Source organism: Oncorhynchus clarkii, chromosome 6 (genome assembly GCF_045791955.1).
Source record: "Oncorhynchus clarkii lewisi isolate Uvic-CL-2024 chromosome 6, UVic_Ocla_1.0, whole genome shotgun sequence".
In the NCBI taxonomy this organism is placed as follows: Eukaryota; Metazoa; Chordata; class Actinopteri; order Salmoniformes; family Salmonidae; genus Oncorhynchus; species Oncorhynchus clarkii.
The window spans coordinates 65,584,297-65,603,669 of NC_092152.1; the positions used below are offsets into that span (position 1 = coordinate 65,584,297).

Genomic DNA, 19,373 nt, shown 5'->3' on the forward strand with positions numbered 1-19,373 from the left:
ACTGCTATTACTAATGACTATTACTGTAACTATTACTAGATTGTTACCTAACTATTATTACTATAACTTCTAACTAATTCTAACAAGGAAGTTTAGAAAATCCCTAGTCTAGGAGTGCTGTGATTGAATATTCAGGCCAGACTCGCAACAGGGCTTGACACAAACCCTAGCTATGCTCTGACGTGAACATGTGGCCAGGGGAGCCAAGCAGTGGGGGGCAGTCACAAACACTTCCTGTCTGTGAACCTCCTCTTCACACTCATACACCCACACACGTTCAGCCTGGACCTGCTGACCTCAACTAGCAGCAGAAATCAGATAAACCATTTCTAATGCACGCTGATGTAAACTAATCACATTAAAAGTTGATAGGATTCACCCTAAAAACCTACAACAAACAATCATGGACTCTCACCAAAACACAGGCCTTTAATCTGCAGGTAACAGTAGGCCTCAGGTTAGAATAGGCCCAAACACGAATGTCTCGCCTCAGCTCAAGCCCCACCTCTCCATGGAACTCAACACCTGCACCTGGCATCTGAAAGCCCATGGAGAGAAATATCCCTATCTGATAACATTTAACACAGGTGTGTGTTTCTGTCACACACGATCAGTGCAGTGCAGGAGGGAGTCATGTCCGTCATATGGGCACACACACGTGGTCGGCCTTGAATTATGCGCCCAGGCCCCTCTCCATAAAATCCACTGACAACTGACAAAACATGAGTCACCTGACCAGATTAGCTCAATTGACAATTTGGCCTAATTCATCAGATAGGATTTGATGAGAGGCGACCTGTCTCCCTCCTACAGTAAGAAACAGAAAGGCCTCCTTTAAAAAGAAACACTACAAACTGATTTGTGGATTTGTAACAGAGCAATATTAAAGGGACTCTGACATTTGTGTAGAATCTGTATAATTATTTGAGAGAAAAGGCCTACTGTTGAGAACAAATCAGGTGCAATAGCACATGATCCCTGAGGGCAGTGTTGCCTAAATGTGTGCAGTGTAAATATAGGCCTTACCTGTCCCTTTGGTGAGCTCCTTCTCCCCCCCACCTTCTCTGTCTTTGGTTTGGTCCTCCTGTTCTGTGGTGGTCTCACTGGCAGCCTCCACATCCTCGCTCAGCTCTCCTGAAGGGGGAGGAGAGGATGGGATATGTAAATCAACACGCCATCAGAATTGGTGGAAGCACTTAAAGGGACAGCCGCATTTTTTTTCTATAGGAGCTTACAACAATTACATTCGCTGACACGCAGTTAAAAGGTTACCAGACAAAGAGGGCGGGATCTGCGTTCTGCCCTGTGCTGCTTGATCACCATGAGTGCATTTTGCCATTTATTTTCATTAAAACAATAAAATTTGTGAAATCATTTTTGTTAATCAAAACAGAGATAGAGGAAATGTATTATATTTTATCATCTATTTTCTCTGCTGTATCCACACTAATATGAACACATTTAGAAGATAATTACAGTTCATTTGAAAATATAATAATAATAATAATAATAACCATCATGATTTTTTATACAAGCCCCAAAGTTATAGTTCTTCATTTATTCAAGACCATGACACAAATATCTTTATGGCTTCCTCTCTTTAATGCGGACATAAAACTGCAGAAAACCGCACACATGTGGTAGAGACATACACACATGTGGTAGAGACATACACACATTTTCCAAAGCGGTTTGAAGTATGTAGACAGGAAAAATAATTGTGTGAGGAGCGTGTTTCTAGAGAAAGACCTCTCTCTCTCTCCCTCTCTCTTTCTCTCACTCCCTCTTTCTCTTTCTCTCCTTCTCTTTCTCACTCACTTTCTCTCTCTCCACATGCATTTACTGTCCCCAGCTGCAGTCTGCTAGGCTACTTACAAATACAGGGCTCATTTCACCTCTACTTCCTCGCTACTGCGAAATAAAAACATCATAAATATTTAAAACTTTCAGACCGGCAATTCATTAGATTTTTCTACCAAGTCAAATACAGAAATCCCCTGTAATGACCTTAAAAGCCTCAGCTCAATATATCAGCCCATTTAAAAGCATTGAACTCCAAACAATGGATATCTGATAATGCCATCTGTAAGTAACGCAGAGAGGGAAATATGGCAGAAAACTGATAATAAAAAGGGCATCAATCTTCTTTATTTCTCTCCAGTGCCCCCCGAGCAGCCCCTCGGCCTGTTAAGTTTGTTTAAAAGTAGTGCGACTAGCACGCAACAGCATTGATTTGACAACAGTAAACTGGGCCGCAGTCAATAAGGCCTATCAGTTACTACACAAGTCAGCTAATTCTCAGCAAATGTACTTAAATGTTCTTTCGAAAATGCTTCCACTCTCAGGTCTCTACTCTACAGTCTATTGATATATTGACAATGCTACAACAACAGCAACTGAAATATCCTGTTCACATATTCAGCCCTGCAGTCAACACACATCTGATCTGAGCTCACCACTAGACAAGCCACTACGTACACAACTTTTATGGCCTCATATGATCTACTATAGCACTTACACCCCTATACTGTAGTTACCAACTATGTAACCTGGACCAAAACACAGAGCCAAAGTCCCATCAAACTTCACTAGCACAAATAGCCTCTAAAAATGGTTTCTGGATGGAACATTTTGAATCAAATCAAAGATGTACATTTCACTACCAGCACGGTATGGTATTATCTCTATTCATTCATGACTGGCAATCCGTGAAGTACTTCAAACATTTCAATCTCCTTCAGTTCTCATGGTAAATAGATATTTCCTGTGCTTCCATATTCACATGTAAATCAAAGAGAAAAGAAAGCTATACGACGAGAGACACATGATAGCGTGTGTAAAGTGATTACACATTTAGATCGGGCTGAAATTGCGATGATAATGTGCTATTGGAGTTCTGCTATCCTAATCACTGATGCACCAAGAGAAACACACTCACTAAAGACAGCAATAATATATAGCTCAATAATAGAATAGAAATGTGCGATTTTCTCACTGAATTAACAAAAGGTTGGATTTAGAGGCCCGAGAAGTGCTTCTTACTGTAAACTGAAGATACCATACAAGCATGCTCATAATTGCAATAACTATAATTATACCAGGTATGATAATAACTACAGCATTGAGGAGATTGTCATTGACAAAGCTTTAACTCAACAGAAAACACCTCTGTGTCATGAGGCAAGAGCAATATCCAGGCGTTCCTGACTGTTTCCCAAAGTAAGAAGCCCCTCTCCTCACAACAGAATGATTGGTGTATGGATTATGTTGTTAGACATTACTGCTAGCAGCACAGACGGGGATCCTGTGTATAAATGAAGGTATTTAACAGGGATAACTGGCTCCCAGTAAAAAGCACATGTAAGTGATCCCCAGATCCCACTTGCATAAATACATTTTTTCATTATTTTATTATTGACCATGTTTCTATTATGTTTCCAAGGCAACCTGCAAGTTCCGTCCAGCGTAGCCCATCCTGTGCTGGAGAGGCGGTCCTAAACCGTTGCCTGGTAAACCAGAGGAGAGCCGCAGCCTAGCCCCAAAATCCCATCTAACTCCAGCCTGCACAAATCCACACAACTCCCGGAGAATTAGAATACCATACAGCCGCACAAGTGCTCAGATTACAAAATAATCCCCAGGTAAATTGTACACCTTTAAAATGGTCTGCATGTCATTCTGAGCTGTCCTACTCTCACAGTGTCTAATTCCACACCTCCACACTTCAACATGATTTTTCAGGAACATTGCATTGATCCACAGTCCAGATTTTAACTCTATTCAACCTAACTGAATACATCAGCTGTCACCTCAGCATTCTCCAGGCGGATCTCTAGTGGGACGTGGCAGAGAGAGCTCCCCCCAGCCTCTGCTGCCTGCCTGCCCCCTCTCGCTCACACTTCTTCATTTTGGTTTTTAATCAAGATGTATGACACTTCCACCACACACCACACAGTAACCCCCCATAAATGAATGTAGAAATGCAGACATTTAAATCCATGAGCGGCAGTACATCTTTAAGTGGCAAATGACTGTGTCTATTCCTCATCTCATCTCCAACGGTATTACACAATGATTAAAGCCGGATCCAGCCATAATTAATGAAAGGTCACAAGTGGCCTAAGAGTAGGATGCAAATGGAAGATCCAGTAAAACGGACTCATAGATTAGGACTGGAAATAGACGGGGAGAAACACTCAGAGCTATGGCAATAGGCCCTTTCTAACCTCAATCGTTCAAATGTAAAGGACAATAGCCTGGAGGTTGTCGTCTAATGAATTGTCTTCATTAACCCTCCTCATACAGCGATATTAAACTGTTCCGTTAATCTAATCAGGCAAGCTGAATAAGCCTCCGCTGCAGACACACAGATTACACCCATAAAAATATCAGCCCTCCACTGCATGTCCACGGAGACAGTCCACAGTCTCTCCATCCTACCAGCTCTCTTTCTGCAGAAGGCATCACAGACACAGCAGCCAGGTGAAATGGTGTGACATGGAGATGAAAAAGACAAACGGAAGCATCTATTTCCCCCTGGCACAAACACACGCTCCCACATACATTTGTGTGCGCACACGCACAACCACAAGCGGCTGCTGCTCTCCATCCCTCGCTCTTCCTCTGCCTGCCTGTAAGTGCAGGGGCTTAAGCAGACCCATAGGTGTCACCCTATACAAGCCGGGAGAGAGTGAGGTACTCACACACATTAATGGGGGGTGGGTGGATGAGGAGAGAGAGAGAGAGAGCAACAGAGACGCAGGGAAGGAAAAAGGAGAAAAAAATATGTGGAGATGTACAAAGCAGATGCTCTGCAGGAAGCGGCCGGTGAAGATGAGACGAGGAAGACAGTGCGATAACCTTCAGATGAGGCCGAACAGCCTTCCTTCCCCCAGAAGAACAGTGATTACACTAATACTAATCCCACTGACAGGCACAAACGGACTAATAAATAATGGATGGTAACCACTGCACTTTCCAGTACTCCATCTGAGACTGAAATAATGATTATATATATATATATATATATATATATATATATATATATATATATATAGACAGTGTACATAGACATCAGCCAATCAAACTCCTCCTCCATCCTCTGTTGCAGCTGAACACATGCTAAACTAACAGCCATTCTATTAACACATAATCCAAACCTACCTGCTGCAAATGGCTCCAGTGCTCCTCACACACAAGTGAATTCCTGCTCATTCTTTACATGTCTGTCTGTCTCCCTTTCATGGCCAACGGCAGACTCCTCTGCCTGCCCCTGTCTGTCCCGTTCTCCTCTCCCTAGTCTTAGCGTACCAGGAGTGGGGTTGAGCTGTGCCTCTCCCTCTCCCCACTCTTAGAGTACCAGGAGCAGGGGTTGAGCTGTGCCTCTCCCTCTCCCCAGTCTTAGAGTACCAGGAGCAGGGGTTGAGCTGTGCCTCTCCCTCTCCCCAGTCTTAGAGTACCAGGAGCAGGGGTTGAGCTGTGCCTCTCCCTCTCCCCAGTCTTAGAGTACCAGGAGTGGGGTTGAGCTGTGCTAGTCACTGGTGCTCCTCTGTGGTGTGGAGCTGGCTGTGTGTCGGAGCTCTCATTACTCTCATTATGATTATTGAGGCTGTTGTTATCATTTTAACCAGGTGTCACAGCACTTCAACTGGAAATCAGGGGTGCACTTCCCCCACTTTATCCAGCTCTGGACAGCTTCCTTTTCTTTAATGCCGCGCTGTCGGATAAAAAGCAATCTTATTTCACACCTCACAGACTATCTTTCTCCTCTACCTCTTTCTTTTAAAATCCCCCCTGCTCCCCATCAACCCTTGCACCCCATCCCCATATCAAAGCTGGCCTGACTCCGGGCTGGGGGGTGTCAAATGAAAGTGACAGGAGGGTACCATGGGACAATGGGACACAGGCCCCATGCTGGGGGCTTTCATGCATTGTCCGCTCCTCATATCAGCACCTCTCTGCCCCATATGCAAGCCCCCCTCCTCACTCCCTTAAACCACAACACAAGGAAAAACACTATCACCCCTCCCAAAAAGTATCCTTGCCCCGGCCCAGACCCCTCCTCATGCCCTCCCTGATGAGCTAGCTGTCAGAAAACCACGACTGAGTAAAACACGGCCCACTCCCTAACCAGAGAGGCGAGAGGTTAGAGAGGTATGGGCCATCACTTAGTAATAATAGTCAACCACAACATATGATACAACCACAGTACCACACAGCAACTACACCGCCATTCAAACAGTCCAACAAACTGCTGATATCAACATACGATATAAACAAAGATATACATAAAAGGGATATACAAAATATAAGTGATAAATTCAGAATTTGTTATTAAAAAAATACTCAAATGTGTATTTAATAATGTTTCATACTTAGTGGATGTCGACAGGAAACTTCCAAAGTAATTGTAAATACAAGCATAAGATACAAACGGAAATGTAGCAAGTCAAACACGTGGTGAGGATTGGTTGATTGCCCTGCTACCATAAACACAGTGTCTGACTCAAGCGCTCTGAGACTTAGCGTCACACCAACACACTGCACAAGCTGACCAACTGACTGCCCAACACTCCACTAGCCATACACACCACAACACACACCACACACATTCAAAGAGTGTCTTGTATTTCTAATGCTCTTTCAGTCTCTCAAACCCCTCTCTCACACACACACACACATACACACACATACATATACGCTCCTCACATTTAGGAAGGAAAGAAGAGTACCTTGGTTTAAAGGGCTGCGGTGTCTCTCTGGCGGTGTGGGACTGAGTTACGTGATAGATTCCTGACCTGTCTAAGGGAGGACATGACACTCTCCCCACTGGCCCTGCCGTGACCTCACCATCTAAATGTGAATGAATACTTTGTGTCTCCATGGGCTGGGGGCAGTGGTGGAGGCGCAGGAGGAGCAGGTGGAGGAGGAGGAGGGGTAAAGGGGGTTCGGGGTTAGGGCAGCTAATAGCTAAAAAACTTTAAACAGCAAGTTAATCACAAACAGCAGGGATAGCTCACACTGCCTTAGAACAATACCAGTGGGCCCCATCCCCTCTCTCTCGCTCCCTCTCTCTCTCTTCCAGCACTCCCCTCCTAACCCCCCTGCCATGCCCGGGCCAACCCCCCTAAGCCTTCCAAGCAACACTTAATTTGATCCCCCTAGCCTTTCAAAGTCACTGGTCATTTCAGTGGACATTCAGCCCTTATTCAGGTCACCGAGGGTCACACAGAGAAAATTATTTTATCTGTCCGCAACGGCAGCAGCGTCTAATAGGGGGAAATCTAATTTACACATGCCACCGGAATATCCTGTTATTCTAAATAGACATCACTTTGTTTCAATACCTGATGTGACACCGCATCGCAAACATGACATGTCTAATGCAATGGATGCTCTGCATGTCCAATAAGTAGGGAGCTGTAAACAGGACATCAATCGTGATGAAATAGCTCCTCTCCCTTCAAAATAGAGCTCACATAAAACCACATATGACTATCTAATTGGGCAGTATACTACACACAGCATATGCCAATTTAAAAAATAGCATGAAGTATTTTCCCTTAAGTAATTATCTCATAGGAATTAGTACTAATTAGTAGAATTATTGCTTGTATTATTGATACTTAGACACATTATAAATACATCTGTGTTGAGTGGTGTTCTATTTCTCTTCTCTTTTGTGTTTTCGTGGAGGAGAGGAGGAGAGGAGCGGGGGATGTAGGTTAATGTGCCTGCACAGGGACTGAGCATTCAGGGATCACTCTCTCCAGCTAACCTCTACACACACACGTATACAGACAGAATACACACACGCAAACAGCTCTGACCGGCCATTACGCTGTGTCCTGTATGACGGTAGCCTCGCCTATACACATATTATGGACAAAGGAGGATGCAGACTGTGCTTTTCCCTGGCAGGCGATGGGCTAAAAGCCTGGGCAGGAGGCAAAGACATCACTGGACACACTACTGCTCTCAAGTCTCTCCTCTCCCATGCCTGGGGGAGATCTGTCCTGCACAAAGACAGCATAGACACAAACACTCTCACTTGACTAACCCCCCACTCTCCCTGTCACACACACACACACACACACACACACACACACTAATCTTCCACCCCTTCCTGTCTTTTAAAATCAACCCGTTTCTTAATGCATCCCTCTTTTCCGTCATCTCACACCACAATAGCTTTGCCTATTTCTAGACTATTGAAGGGGGCTAGCTAAGCAGGATCCAGAGGGAGGGGGGATAGGAAAAATGCATCACCGCTGTCATGAAGGGCAATCACATCAACTCTGAAGTATTCACCAGTGGGTCGGAAAATGCGATGGTACAGTTGTGACAGGCGAGTAGCCCCCCCCCAACCCCCCCTCCCTCTCCCCACTCCCCATCAGGGAGGAAGCATGGCGGGCACTCTGAATATGTATAACCCGGAAAAAATGTATTGATTTTTCATTTGGCAAAAAAGGGACATAAAAATCACATAACCCGAAACTGTCACAGCTCTTTTGTTCATAGCTCATCTCTCCCGATGTCTGGCTTTGGCCACAAACTCCCTTTAATTACCAGGTACAGCACAGACACACACACACACACACACACACACACACACACACACACACACACACACACACACACACACACACACACACACACACACACAGCCACACAACACAGCACACTGTTCTTAACAAGACAGCACCATTCTTACATTCACACATGTATTAAATATGATCAACACCCAGCTGCTTTTGTTGAATATCTGACAAATAAAGCAGACTGAATGTGAATATACACACTGCAATGTTATATATACACAAATTATATCTGCTGTAGAAATTGAATGCTAACAATATCCTTGATTTAATATACTGTGTGTGAGTATTTTTATATTTAAGTTGATGCTACTTTACATTCACATTCCGTAGCCTAGTTTACTAAGGGGCTTCATTTCAATGTGGAATTATTGAAACAGGCTTCTTTAGTCCCACCGCACAGCAAGCTGCCAGGTATGTGTGCATACACACGTCTGTGTGTCCATTACCAGGTATTTATCTGTTTACGCCTCTTTTTAGAACTACCGACCCACCAGTACAGCGGGCCGTCTGAAAAAGATCTCTGCCTGTCAGTTTATCGAATGCCCCATTTGCATATCTTTGTAGTGCATCCATCCAGCCTGTGGATCGCTCTGTGGAGGCATCAGCTGAGAAAATCAATGTGGCCATGGTTGGATGTATGTAGCACCCACCTCGATGTGTTAGGAGTCCAGCTCACAGCACACAGCCCCCACATGGCTCAGTCTACACCAGTCCTCCCGGGCCTGCCACGTACATAAACATACACAAACACACTACCCACAAGCCCTCTCTCTCCAGACTGGGCCGCTCCAGACCTCCCGCCTGCCTGCCTCTCCGGCTCGGGGCACGCGGTCAGCAGCGGGCTTGCCGGGCTGCTTGTTTATAAAAGCGTACGCCTAGCTAGATAAAACAGAATTGACTAGGCTTCTGAATACCAATATGGCTAATCAATTTGATTAAAAATATAAGATATGGGGGCTATCATTGATGTGTTTTCTTTCTAATACTATCTGTCTGCTATGCCTGCTAAATAAAAATGTGTTGGAGGGATATTTTACTGGGGAGAGGATGAAGAGGTGGTTCAGCACTGAACTGAACTGGACATGGAAGTGTTTCAGTTGGGTCAATGTGACAGGGTGTCAGCCAGGCACTGTCAGGCCAGCCCACAGTGTGACAGGAGCGTGTACTGTATGTGTGACTCACTGAGCACAGTGACAGGTCCACCTAAATGTACCATCCCTGAGGATAACACGTACACTAAAGCTCAGTCCAAACAGTAGCGCTGTGGCCAGGTACTGAGGATATGATGCATTACTGTAGAGGAGAATATAGTGGATACACTGGGTACCTTCCTTTCCATTACTGGGTCTGTGTCATCAGGATTCAACCCCAGTTGGCTGCTAATAGCAATCCGCTAAAGGAATTCAATGAATACATTGTGGAGGCACTTTAAAACATCCACAAGACTGCCACCACTTATTGAGAAAAAAATTCCGCTCCTTCCTCCCTCTATCAGGTCGGTTTCTAATACAAATCAAACACAGGAGCTTACTTTCTCCATTTGTCTTTCTTTCTGGTCCTCTTTGCATATCCCATCCATTACATTCACATGAAATATGAAAAGGCAATATCCTCTCTGTGTTTCTACTGAAGCGTAATGCGATTGTGTTGTCATTTATAGGAAATAATCGCAAACCTCTCTTTCATTTTCCAGTTCAAATAACCATGAAAAATTAGCCTGCAATGTCAGGGGGGACAACAAAGGGACGCGCACAGACTATCGCTTCACCACCGCGCTTGACATTTCTCCTTAATAGGAAAACGGACGGTTGTTTCTAGCTTTCTTTTTTAACCTCTCCTTTTCTTAATTAAAAAGTTCTGCACTTTGATCAGAATAAATCTCTCCTTGTTCGTTACTTGTTGTGAAGGGGAGGTAGGTTGGGTTTGTATGACGGGGTGCGGGTGGAGTGGGGGGTGGATTGGGGGGCGGATCGTACTCTGGTCCCCCTCTGCCCCTCATCAGCACCTCCACCCCTCTCTGCTAATTGTTGTCCGTCTGTCCATCAGGAGAAGAGATGTCGCCAGACAGTCATGGTGGGGCCTTGGTCTCCGTGGCTACGTGGCTGCAGCCTGGATAAATTATTTAGCAGCTATCAGACTCCCTGGCAGCAGAGCAGAGCCAGTCCCAAAAACACACACAGACTCAGGACGTCATGTGTCACAAGGCCTTCTCCACCCATCAGCATTTAGCCCTACAAGTGATAACAATCCACCAGATCTCTAACTGCACAAACACTCACACAATTATCCCCTATCAGCAGTTAGTGGATCATTTCTATTTAGATAAATCTTTATTTCCAGTGTGAGAAACTATTGGTAATTGGATTGCTTTCTGTATTACTGCCATTCGAGGGCAGCTTAATAGGCACACTGTTTTTTCCACAGTAATTATGCACAACATAATCAACCCATCTCGGTTAACAGTGCAATTATTACAGATAGGTGTTATCAACTCCGCTTATTTTGTGTTCACAGCACCTGATCAAAAAAACAAAACAATGATATGCAACATATTGTCGCTCGTGGATTGTAAATAGGTACTGTCAAAACAAAACTGCTGTCAGTTAAGTGTCTTTCACTGAGAGCCACACGTCCCTATCATCTACCATCACTTCCAACGAGCCAGTCACTTCTGCCTCTCTGAAATCATCCACTAAAACAAATACATTACTGCATGAAAAGTCATTTATCAATCTTAAACCCAAATCTCAAAAACAAATGTACCCCCAGAATCTATGCAACTTTTCAGGGAAGTCAAGAACCGATACACACAGTCAGTTAGGAAAGCAAAGTCTAGCTTTTTCAAACAGAAATTTGCATCCTGCATCACTAATTCCAAAAGGTTCTGGGACACTGTAAAGTCCATGGAGAATAAGAGCATCTCCTCCCAGCTGCCCACTGCACTAAGGCTAAGAAACACCGTCACCACTGATAAATCCATGATAATCGAGAATTTCAAAAAGCATTTCTCTACGGTTGGCCATGCTTTCCACCTGGCTACCCCAACCCCGGCCAACAGCTCTGCACCCCCCGCAGCAACTGGCCCAAGCCACCCCCGCTTATCCTTCACCCAAATCCAGACAGCTGATGTTCTGATAGAGCTGCCAAATCTGGATCCTTACAAATCATCTGGGCTAGACAATATGGACCCTCTCGTCCTAAAAATCATCCGCCGCCATTGTTGCAGCCCCTATTACTATTCTGTTCAACTTCTCTTTCGTATCGTCTGAGATTCCTAAAGATTGAAAAGCGTCTGCAGTCATCCCCCTCTTCAAAGGGGGAGACACTCTAGACCCAAACTGTTACAGACCTAATGTATATCCATCCTGCCCTGCCTTCCTAAAGTCTTCGAAAGCCAAGTGAACAAACAGATCACCGACCATTTCGAATCCCTCCGTACCTTCTCCACTATGCAATCCGGTTCCCGAGCTGGTCACGGGTGCACCTCAGCCACACTCAAGGTCCTAAACGATATCATAACTGCCATCTATAAAAGACAGTACTGTGCAGCCGTCTTCATCGACCTGGCCAAGGCTTTCGACTCTGTCAATCACCGTATTCTTATCGGCAGACTCAACAGCCGTGGTTTCTCTAATGACTGCATCGCCTGGTTCACCAACTACTTCTCAGAGTTCTATGTGTCAAATCGGAGGGCATGTTGGCCGGACCTCTGGCAGTCTCTATGGGGGTGCCACAGTGTTCAATTCTTGGGCCGAATCTTTTCTCTGTATATATCAATGATGTCGCTCTTGCTGCTGGTGATTCCCTGATCCACCTCTACGCAGACGACACCATTCTGTATACATCTGGTCCTTCTTTGGACACTGTGTTAACAAACCTCCAAACTAGCCTCAGTGCCATACAACTCTCCTTCCGTGGCCTCCAACTGCTTTTAAATGCAAGTAAAACTAAGTGCATGCTCTTCAACCGATTGCTGCCCGCACCCTCCCGCCCGACTAGCATCACTACTCTGGACGGTTCTGACTTAGAATATGTGGACAACTATAAATACCTAGGTGTCTGGTTAGACTATAAACTTTCCTTCCAGACTCATATTAAGCAAAAGCAAAAGCAAAAGCTATTTTGCAACAAAGCTTCCTTCACTCATGCTACCAAACATACCCTCTTAAAACTGACTATCCTACCGATCCTTGACATCGGCGATCTCATTTACAAAATAGCCTCCAACACTCTACTTAGCAAATTGGATGCAGTCTATCACAGTGCCATCTGTTTTGTCACCAAAGCCCCATATACTACTCACCACTGCGACCTGTATGCTCTCGTTAGCTGGTACTCGCTACATATTCGTCACCAAACCCACTGGCTCCAGGTCATCTATACGTTTTTGCTAGGTAAAGCCCCGCCTTATCTCAGCTCACTGGTCACCATAGCAACACCCACCTGTAGCACTCGCTCCAGCAGATATATTTCACTGGTCATCCCCAAAGCCAACACCTCATTTGGCCACCTTTCCTTCCAGTTCTCTGCTGCCAATGACTGGAACAAATTGCAAAAATCACTGAAGTTGAAGACTTATAACTCCCTCACTATCTTTAAGCGTCAGCTGTCAGAGCAGCTTACCGATCGGTGCAGCTGTACACAGCCCATCTGTAAATAGCCCATCTGTAAATAGCCCATCCAACCAACTACCTACCTCATCCCCATATTTGTTTTTGTTTTCTGCTCTTTCGCACACCAGTCTTTCTACTTGCACATCCTCATTTGCACATCTATCACTCCAGTGTTAATTGCTAAATTGTAATTACTTCGTCACTATGGCCTATTTATTGTCTTACCTCCTTACTTCATTTGCACACACTGTATACAGATTTTATATTGTGCTATTGACTGTACGTTTGTTTATTCCATGTGTAACTCTGCATTGTTTTTGTCTCACTGCTTTCCTTTATCTTGGCCAGATCGCAGTTGTAAATGAGACATTGTTCTCAACTGGCCTACCTGGTTAAATAAAGGTGAAAATAATATATACATATATATATATATAAATAAAAAATCTCAAGGTTAAGTGATTATTCTTACTCCTGCAGACTGAACCACTGGTGGTCTGAAACACAGAGGGGTACAGGGTACAGTAGAGGACTGAACATAGGTGGACACGTTTTACTGAGTAAACAGGCATGTCTCTGCACAGCCCTAGGGACCTGGGCAGTACTCCGTGTGTACAGTGCACTACTAACTGCACAGTGTAAACAGAGAGTGTTTGAGACTACAGCTGTCTCTTTGGAAACTGGGGTCGTCACTCCACTCTGGTTGGTAGTTTTGCTACCCCCTTGTGATTTCCTTCACTCAACAGAATGTTTGCTAATTTACATATTTCTAAAGCAGGATTTCATCTGGCATTATAGTTTGTGATGCATATAATGAGATTTCCCCTGAAAAAGCTCATGAAAAAGACTCATCTCATGCAATTAGCTGCTGCTTGCTTTCTTCACTTCTTGTCATGTATTAATTCATTATCACATAATTCTTACACTATTTATTTATTTGATTATGCACACACCTTAAAACCTTAATTACAAAAGGGACTAGGAGCCAGAGGAATGGATGCAATGCACCAACTCATCTATCAGTCAATCTGTTTATCTGTTTAATCTCAACAGTATATCCATCCAATCTCTTATCAGCCTGTAGTAATCTGAAACTCATCAGTTAACCAATTTGCTGTATGGGCGCAAGCTCATCTGAGAAAGAAGAGAGACTCAAAAATGCCCTGAAAAGATAATCTTGTCAAAGTAGGCAGAATTTGGCCTCCACAATTCCCTTGCCCTCCTATCCGAACCCTCTCTCTCTCTTTTCAGCCTCCATCTCGGTGCATTTCCTCTGGAAGTCCTCATAATGTAAACTGACTGCAGTTCCACAACCGGTTCAGCTGCATTCAGCTACACCAGCTTGGGTCACATGTGTCAAGTGAACACACTTCATTTCTTTTCAATTTTACCCTTGCTCACCATCTGGCTTTTAACTGCAGCCAGACTCCAATTGAGACTTAATTCTTAACTGAGACCCCCAAACCCTACACATTTTACAGTAGTTTGTTGTAATTTACTGTCACGGCCTGCTGTCACCTAAGACAACTACTTCCTGTAGTCCAAGACCAGGGTTTCCCAGACGTTCTGTGTTCATGCTAAGTGGAATTGTGTCATTGTGTATTCAGGACCGCTTTGATTCCTCATGCACGTGTCATAACAGAGTGAAAAGGGGCTGAGATCTGGTGGTGGTGCAGAGCTGGGTTGCTGACTGAGGCGATGCTCTCCTGAAGAGGGGAATTGAAGTGATTACAGTCACACACAGCTACTCAGTGAGTTATCTTTGGCTCCTCGGCTCGGCGAGGGGAGAGGAGAGGAAGGAGCAGAGCCGTGAGTGATCACACCGACACGGCCAGAACATGGAACAGCTGCTTTACAATAACCAAAAGCAAAAATACCTCTGACCCTGTTCATGTAGTATTTACTCCTCCACGTTACAGCCCCTCACCTCCTGACTCTGTCATGTCCATCACTGAGCCCAGGACAGCATTCCCTCAGTACAGACCAGAACAATGACTGTAGTTAGAAACATACACTACACGACCACAGTTAAGAAGTGCACTACTACAGGAAAGGAGACATTATTAAAGAGCCATTCCCAACGCCCTTGGATACTAAAATGGAGGCCAATTAAATGGCTTGGCGGCATCCATTTTGTGCCGAGTGAACAGGTATGAGCAGCGAAGGGGAGGGGAAGGAGGAGGGGGAGGAGGAGGGGACAGCGGAGTAGCACAGACAGTGCTGTGCGTTCGGCCCATCAGCGGGCTCTGCTAAATAGGCTTATTAATTTATGCAGTGTGGAGAACATTATGAGGGATGCACTGCCACATCATTTAATATTACTTTCTAACTTTCAGAGGAAACTGTTGGCCTAATGGTCTCAGGATCACATCAGCAGCATTTGTGAAATGAAAGGTTAGCCAGCGTATTCCCTCCTCCTCGCTCCTCCGTTTAGTGCTGACTGTGCACACATGCATGGAAATGAGAGGGTGAGCCAGAACCTTCGTTAGTCCCTGGTCTCTCCCAGGCATGGCCTGGGATTAACAACCCCCTGCCCTGGCCCTCTGAGGCCACGGCCTGCACCGCTAAATTGGTCCTGTGGCACACCGCTCGCCTCCGCTAGGCTAAGTGCCCCCACATTCCTTGTTCCTTGGTATGCATATAGCTGTAGCTGTTAGCACTGTTGTTGTTTGTTGTTGTTATTGTCCCTGCTGCAGAACACCCTTCTCTTTAATTAGCAAAAGGGCTCGTTGAGAAGAGTCGGGCAGGTAGGGCATAAATTATTCATCCCAGAGGCACCATTTGGGTGATAGCTGATGAGGACACCAGTGAAGGAACTCTTAACTAGCAGAGGCTTCTCTCCTGAGGCCCGCTGAATAAACTACTGAAAAATCTTCTGAACCGTGTGTCAGTTATCAAGAGAAATTAAACACTAATCACTAAGCCAAAGCAACACACTGCCCACAATAAATAAGGACCTCTGTGGATTTGGGGTGCATTCCCTCTTTTCCATTCCAAAATATTGTGGCCTTCAGTTCAAATCTAGGCCCTGGCTTCATAAGGCCTGGGCCTCCCCCTTCCCTCCATCCATCCAGCCCAAGCCTCTCCTCATATGGCTGCAGCAAGGACCAGCAGCCTCCTGAGAAGGCTGTGATAAGAATTCATTTCTCCCAATTATGTGCTCTTGTCTACTGCCTCAGTTCATCAGTTCAGTGCAGCCAAGTCAATGAAAATGCCTGTAATGAAGCAATCAGATGCATGCTGGTTCCCTGTGCCAGGTGCTCTGTTCTCCGCTCCCAGACCCCAACTCCCAGTGCAGGGGGCGGAGGAGGCAGAGGGGGGGGGGCATATGGAGACAGGCTGCACACTGGCATTAATTCATGGCCCTGTCTTCATAGACTGAAGGATAAGCGGCTCTCATATGTGCTTCAACCTCAGGTCTCCTGTCTCCTGTGGGTTAAGAGAGTCGGACAGTTTCACAGACTTCCATTATTGTGGCTGAACTGGCCACTAAACCGGCCAATCGAGTTTGAGCAGGAGGATGTGTTGCTGTCACCTGTGGAGGTGGGTTGATGGAACGGTAGCAGAAGGCTGTGCCGAGAGCTCTTTCTCACTCTCTCTCTTGCTCTCTCCCCGTCTCACTGTCTTTCTCTCGCTCTACCCGTTTGCCTCTCTCTCTCCCGCCTCCCACCTCTCACGTCTTTCCCTCTCCAACATGTGGAACCCATTATGGGAAGTTTGGGAGAGGAATGCATGTGTTGAATCTTAATCTGTGCCTTAAAGTGGAGGATTCTGGTTCTCCTTTGTCTCCTAATGCTGTGAAAGTTTCATCTCAAATTAAAGAGGGCCCGTTTGATCTACCTAATATTGTTTTCGCTCTCTTCAGGAGATGGAGAAAGTCCAAGTTATCTCTGATCCCACAACGTCCTGCCCACCTCCGTCTTTCTTTCTTTCCCTGGCTCACAGGCGGGCACATGGCTGTACTATTTTACGAGCTATTGCTGAGTTCAATGTTAGGGCACAAAAAGCTTAAGCTGGTATTTTCTTTTATTAACTCCACAAACAAACACAAAATACAACGATCATTTTCAAAGGCAGCTTATTTCCAAACTAACAGCACTTAAAACCACTATGGCAACAAAAACTCCTGAATCTTTAGGAGTAATGATAATAATGATAATATTTCCTGTTCAACACAATCATCTCTGGAGGAGGTAACTATGCTATTTTTATTGAGAAATCTTGGCGGAAGAATCTATTACCCCAAAAAAAGATCACAAAAACATATTCCATAATGCCTTCTGTTTGTCAGAGTCATAGTGGAGAGCATGTATGGTATTCAACTCTACACAGGAAGCACATATCAACGTGATAAACAACAATACCAACAAGAGAGTTGCCTGCATGACAACTTTTAAGATTTACCCAAGAGTCTACTCTTTTGGAAAAAACACATCTACAGTGGGTGATGCAGCAGTGATGCTTTACCATCCTGCAAGTAGCCTCAGTCTATTCAGGCTTCAACACAAGAGCAGAATGTAGCTCCATCTCACCTCCAAACACGGCAGAGAAGGTGCCCAGACCCCCCTCACTCCTCCTCCTCTACCCTCCACCCCCGCCTGCTGCCAGGGTTGGGTTTGGCAGGGAGACCCCTCCGGCTGGATTCCACCTGACAGGAGCTCCTTAACAAGCGCCAGTCATTAACCTCTGGAGCAGGCAGCTGCCATGTGATGTAGTACGCCGGGCCCGCTGCAGAAGGCCCTATTGATCCCACACATACTTGGTGCCTTCCTGGATGCTTATAGTCAATATGCAAATTGCCCGCGGCATTGATTCAATATTAATTTTCAATTAGGCAGTTCTCGGGGGTTCTGAGTGGTCAATACAGAACCATTCAGAGCAAAGGCATGAGCAAGTTGCAGTTGCATTGACGTTCTTCTACCCAAGACAACTTACTTACTGTTTATTTAGCCTGCCTTGCTGTAAGCAACGATTACGGCTCTGACTAACAGGCAGAGAGACAGATGGGTCTTTCTCCACTTCCACAACACACACTAAATAAGCTGGATTCTGGTGAAAATATATTGTCCAAACTAATTATCTTACACATAGTTCAATTTTTTGTCTTTTAAAGGTGGGGTAGTTTCAGGAGCAGTCTGAGTAGATTTCCTCAGTATGTTAAACAGTTTCACCTGTTCATATCAGCTTTCAGTTAGGAGCTGTTTGATGAGTGAGAAAGGAGAAATGACTCACTGTCGCCTGACATTACTTAACCATGCAAGACATCACACATTTAACGTGTATCATACAATTCCTGATAGGCCTTGCAACAGCAAACAAATGCATATTTAAGACCAGCCTCCATAATTTATGAAAAACAATTACAGAGGGCCAAGTCACCATGTTAGTACTCTCACTGAGAGAAAACCCACATTTACTCAGCTACTTACTCAGACACCAGGGCTTAGGAGCAACGGCTGACCAAGCACCATCAGTCTTCTTCCTCGCTTTCTTTTGTTTCCAAATTCAGAGTCCAAGTCTTCAATTAGATTTACCAGGTGTCACCCTATCTTCAATATCAGCTCCTGTAGTAATAACCCTGCTCTGGAATGAGGAAAAAAGTACTTTGTTCACATCAGTCAAGAATGTGGAGGGAGAAAGGGAGGGAGAACGAGTGAGAGAAAGAAAACATTTTCTCTGTTGAAACGTTGTTCTCTGATAAGTGAGGTAATGGATTCCAGGCAGGACCAGTCCTGCTCTTCAACGTGAAAACAATAGTATTGATTTATAAGCGTGTTGTATTTCCTGTACAGACTGCATGTCTATCAGAGGTCATTTTATTGAGTGCTTGGGCTTGTCGCTGCGTAGCCTCTCACTTCCAGCTGTTCAAAGAAGCAGGCGCTCACAGCTGGGCTGTGTTCACTGGGGGAGACATTCTGTAGAGATAGATACCACACTGTGACTGCACCAACCCTCTTAGCCTAGCACCCACTGCCTGCTAGGTAAGATGGGTGACATTATCAGAAAACAATGTCTGTAAAGCAACACTTCCTGCACAAAGGGAGTAGTCCGGTTCGAGGACAGGAAGTAGCACTATATAAATGACAGAAAATGACACAGGAAACACAGGAAATGAGGCCCCTTACAATACAGATAAACTGTCAGGTAGGGGAAGAAACCTAAA

At 44.9% G+C, this 19,373-nt stretch overlaps 1 protein-coding gene across 5 annotated transcripts in view; it reads right to left on the minus strand.

The window, feature by feature from the left end:
- Window positions 1-19,373, minus strand: part of LOC139411454 (zinc finger homeobox protein 3-like) — a 183,648-nt gene that overhangs the window by 31,808 nt on the left and 132,467 nt on the right. For all 5 annotated transcript variants that reach the window (XM_071157851.1, XM_071157850.1, XM_071157852.1 and 2 more), the window contains one exon: window positions 1,027-1,134. In XM_071157851.1, the coding sequence (XP_071013952.1) occupies window positions 1,027-1,134 (108 nt within the window). The remainder of the gene's footprint in view (window positions 1-1,026; window positions 1,135-19,373) is intronic.